Source organism: Citrus clementina, unplaced genomic scaffold (assembly GCF_000493195.1).
Source record: "Citrus clementina cultivar Clemenules unplaced genomic scaffold, Citrus_clementina_v1.0 scaffold_8, whole genome shotgun sequence".
NCBI lineage: Eukaryota > Viridiplantae > Streptophyta > Magnoliopsida > Sapindales > Rutaceae > Citrus > Citrus x clementina.
The window spans coordinates 1,523,903-1,527,940 of record NW_006262022.1 but is presented as its reverse complement, the minus strand read 5'-3'; the positions used below and the strand labels follow the sequence as shown (position 1 = coordinate 1,527,940).

At 30.5% G+C, this 4,038-nt stretch overlaps 1 protein-coding gene across 2 annotated transcripts; it reads left to right on the top strand.

Annotated features, from left to right (window-relative positions):
- The first annotated feature begins 262 nt into the window (after window positions 1-262).
- On the top strand, window positions 263-3,090 carry LOC18034431 (branched-chain-amino-acid aminotransferase 6). Of its 2 annotated transcripts, none has more exons than XM_024179292.1 (8): window positions 263-385; window positions 455-631; window positions 1,249-1,380; window positions 1,965-2,054; window positions 2,157-2,273; window positions 2,540-2,635; window positions 2,767-2,879; window positions 2,976-3,090. In XM_024179292.1, exons 1-8 carry the CDS (start codon window positions 278-280, stop codon window positions 3,088-3,090), a joined length of 948 nt encoding a protein of 315 aa, XP_024035060.1. In that variant the 5' UTR covers window positions 263-277. The 2 variants fall into 2 exon arrangements, with proteins under 2 accessions (XP_024035060.1, XP_006422712.2); XM_006422649.2 differs by having other exon boundaries at window positions 1,249-1,386.
- The last annotated feature ends 948 nt before the right edge of the window (window positions 3,091-4,038 follow it).

Below are 4,038 nucleotides of genomic sequence, written 5' to 3'. Positions count from 1 at the left end.
GATTTGCAACAGCTGCTGCAGAAGCTTACAATATTGAACCAAGTACCGATGGTGATAGGTAATACAATAAAGAAATATCTTGCAGTATCTTCTGACGCCAATTTCATATTTTTATACTTAATTAAAGGCTTAAGCTTTTGTGTCAAACTGCTAAACTAATACATTTAATTTTATTTTATTTTTTTTAATTTTCTGGCTCGACAGCAGTCACGTTAGTGAAGAATATGCAAATGTCAATTGGGATGGGCTAGGATTTGGCCTAACGCCAACTGATTATATGTACATAATGAATTGTTCTAAAGGCCAAAAATTCTCGCAAGGAACTCTCACTCGATTTGGAAAGACAGAGATGAACCCTTCATCTGGAATTTTAAACTACGGACAGGTAATTAACTAATCAGCATCTCCATCATTTAACACGATTAATTTTATTAACAAAACCATTTTTTTTAAGGGTTTGATCGAAGGACTAAAGGCATACAGAACAAGAAATGAGCGTATTCTACTATTTCGGCCAGAAGAAAATGCCATGCGCATGCAAATGGGTGCAGAAAGAATGTGCATGTCTTCACCTACCATTGAGCAATTCGTCAATGCTGTCAAGCAAATTGTTCATTCCAACAGGCGTTGGGTCAGTAATTTTACATAATCAGTTTATAATACAATTAAAAATTTGGATAACAGTTTATACGTTCATTACATATTCTCATATGTTAGGTAGGCTTAAATACAGTTAATTTCCGATCCTTTTTTAGGTAATATTGATATTTTTGTCTCAATAGATAGAAAATTTTTATGATTAATCGTGGCATACATATTTTTGAGTGTTTATTTGTGGAGTGATGGAATCAGAATTTTGATTTTGCGAGATCCATAATATAGAAACATCAAACTTGAGAATATCATATCATATTAAATAAATTTAAGAGAGTCAAATGACAAATTTTTATAAAAAGAGGTTAAATTTCAATAAAAACCTAAACATAGTTCCACTCCTATGTTTCATAGTTCCTGTTAATTTAGTTAGTAAAATTTCTTACAGATACCAAAAATCTAGAGTTCGAAGCCTGGTAAAATATCTTACAGATGCCAAAAATCTAGAGTTCGAAGCCTGGTTTTCACATGTGTGAAAGAATGCAATTAAAAGATAATTTAAATTGATCTAACTTCTTTGAAAAAAATAATAATCTTAATATTAATTTATGCCATTGGTTCTTAATAACTCTGTTTTGGATTGGGAATATATAGGTACCTCCTCCAGGGAAAGGAACAATGTATATCAGGCCTTTGCTGATAGGAAATGGACCGGATCTTGGCGTTGCACCGGCGTCTGAATACACATTTGTAACTTATGCTTCTCCCGTGGGCAATTATCACAAGGTGCTCGTAAATACATTATTATCTTCTTTCTTTTTGTTTTTTTTTTTCTATCCGAAAAGTTTAATTTCTGTTAAGAACTAACAAAAGATTTGATGTCTTGAAATTTAGATTTGAGTTAAGACATTCACTAAATCTAAAATTTGATGCCATCTCTGTTCTTGAACGAAGCTGTCATCGGTTCATCCTTACCAAAATTTATGTTTATTATTTGGCTTGATAAATTTTAATATTGAATTTCATCATTTGGTGTTAAAATAATAGCGTAGCAAAAAAAAAAAAAAGATAGATATAACATTTTCATATATAAATTTGACTATCTGAGACATCTACATATCAAAATTAATTAATTTATTTGTTAAAATGTCACTTTTTATTGTTCAATATTGTGTTTTTAATTATTTGAAGTGTAATGATAAAAACAAGATTATGTTAACAATGCATCAGGACCCAAGGGGTAAAAATAATTTATAATAAGGACCAAACTATCGTTCTCTGATATTGATAATAACAAGAACAAAAACAAGAAACTTCAAAAAAAAAAAATCATAATGATCAGTTTGTTTGGAACGGACTTATCTATGTAGGGTGCCTTAAATTTGGTGGTGGAGGAAAAGTTTCGTCGAGCTACTCCTGGAGGTACGGGAGGAGTCAAAGCTATCACCAATTATGCAATCGTAAGTATAAATAATTCCATTCCAATTATAGTACTACATTTACATAATATATATAAATTGCTAAATAAGTGAATTATCATCATTTTATTAATTTGGCTGCAGATTTACAAACCTATTTCCGAAGCAAAGGCCAAGGGGTTCACCGATGTCTTATTCCTCGATGCAGTGACGGGAAAATACGTCGAGGAGGCTTCCACTAGCAATATTTTTGTTGTGAAGGTAAGAAAATGTAGCAATGGAGTATAAATTTTAAAATGGTTATGAGATGAGGACGTCTATACTTTAAAAGACAGAGACTTACTTTTTTAAGTTTCTAAACCTAAAGTACAGGCCTTGTATAAAGGGGTAAGTCCGTACTTTACAAGTGCAAATGTCTGCACCAAGAAATAAGTCATAAATTTTATGTTATTATCGTTACATTGCCACCTTGATAAATTCACATTATGATTTTTATTTTCCACACTAAATTTCAAAACAATGTTTAGGAAAATGTCATTTCAACTCCACCAACTAATGGAACTATTCTACCTGGAATCACTCGAAAAAGTATTATTGAAATCGCTCGAGTTCTAGGTTATCAGGTATCTCTTTATTTTTGCCATTCTTTATTTACTAATTTTTTACATGAACTAGATTCTAAACACACACACGTACATGCATACATATATAAAGAGATGTTATCAACTCAATAATCACATTCAACTTTGATTAGGTTGAAGAACGAGCCATTTTGGTGGAGGAATTATTTGATGCTGAAGAAGTTTTTTGTACGGGAACCGCAGTGGTGGTTAATCCAGTTAATAGCATAACCTATCAAGATAAAAGGTTTAAAACAACATTATTAGTGTTTTAATTACATGGGATTATAGATTGAATCCATATTAATTTACAACAAATAATATTTATTTTCTCTGAACGCAGGACTGAGTATAAAAGAGGAGTAGGGACTGTGGGTCAAAAGCTATATGAAATTCTAACAGGAATTCAATCCGGCTGTATTGAAGACGAGATGGGATGGACAGTGGAGCTTGATTAAGTTTCTTTCTCTCTTATATTATACCACATACAGTAGGAATGAGAGATTCTAAGTATATCAGAGATACTATACCCAATTAATGCATATATACCATGAGTGCATTTATTTTAAAAATTAACCATGTAAAATCAGTAGTTATATTTAATTAAACTGCACGTGATATATATGCATTAATTGATAGTATTTCTAATGTATTCTAAAATTTTTCCCCAAGAAGAATAGAATAGTGATGGAAATAAATTAATAAATAAAAATTATTGATTGTCTCTATCATTGGTATAGATTTACAAAGATTGATCGATTCAATTTTTGTAAATCCAATGTGTTAATCCTTCATCTATTATCTTTATCTTTATCTTTATCTTTAAATTTTCATAATATTGTAATATATTAAAAAAAATTGATATATTAATCCTTCATCTATTATCTTTTATGAATTTGAGTATGAGACTTAGAAAACATTCGAATATTTTGTCCCAAAAATGTTCTGTGCATATTAATACGTTGTTCAATAATAATTTTCATTAACGGCAATGTTATACCTAAAGAATATGCCATCCGTGGATATCAAAGAAATAGGACATGTGGTAAATACACTCAATAGCTAAATGCGAAAATGTCTTAAAGACTGAGGTAACCATTTTTAAAGCTCCTAAGGTGATCTTTACATCAAGCAAAATATCTGAGATAATCTCTATCTTGAGAAAATATTTGAGGTGATCTTTATTGATCTCTGCCCACTGTTTTGTCTTTTTCCTCAACAGATGAGATTATAACAAAGGGTAATTTTTAAAAATCTCCCCTGAGGTTTGTGTTTCTTTCATTTCTTATGGTCTAGCTTTTTTTTCTTTGTTGAGTACTTGTTTCTCTATTTTTCTTCTTTAACTTTCATTTATTTTTGCTTTCCTTTACCCTCTCTATTCCTATTTTCTTTCGTCCTCTCTTTCT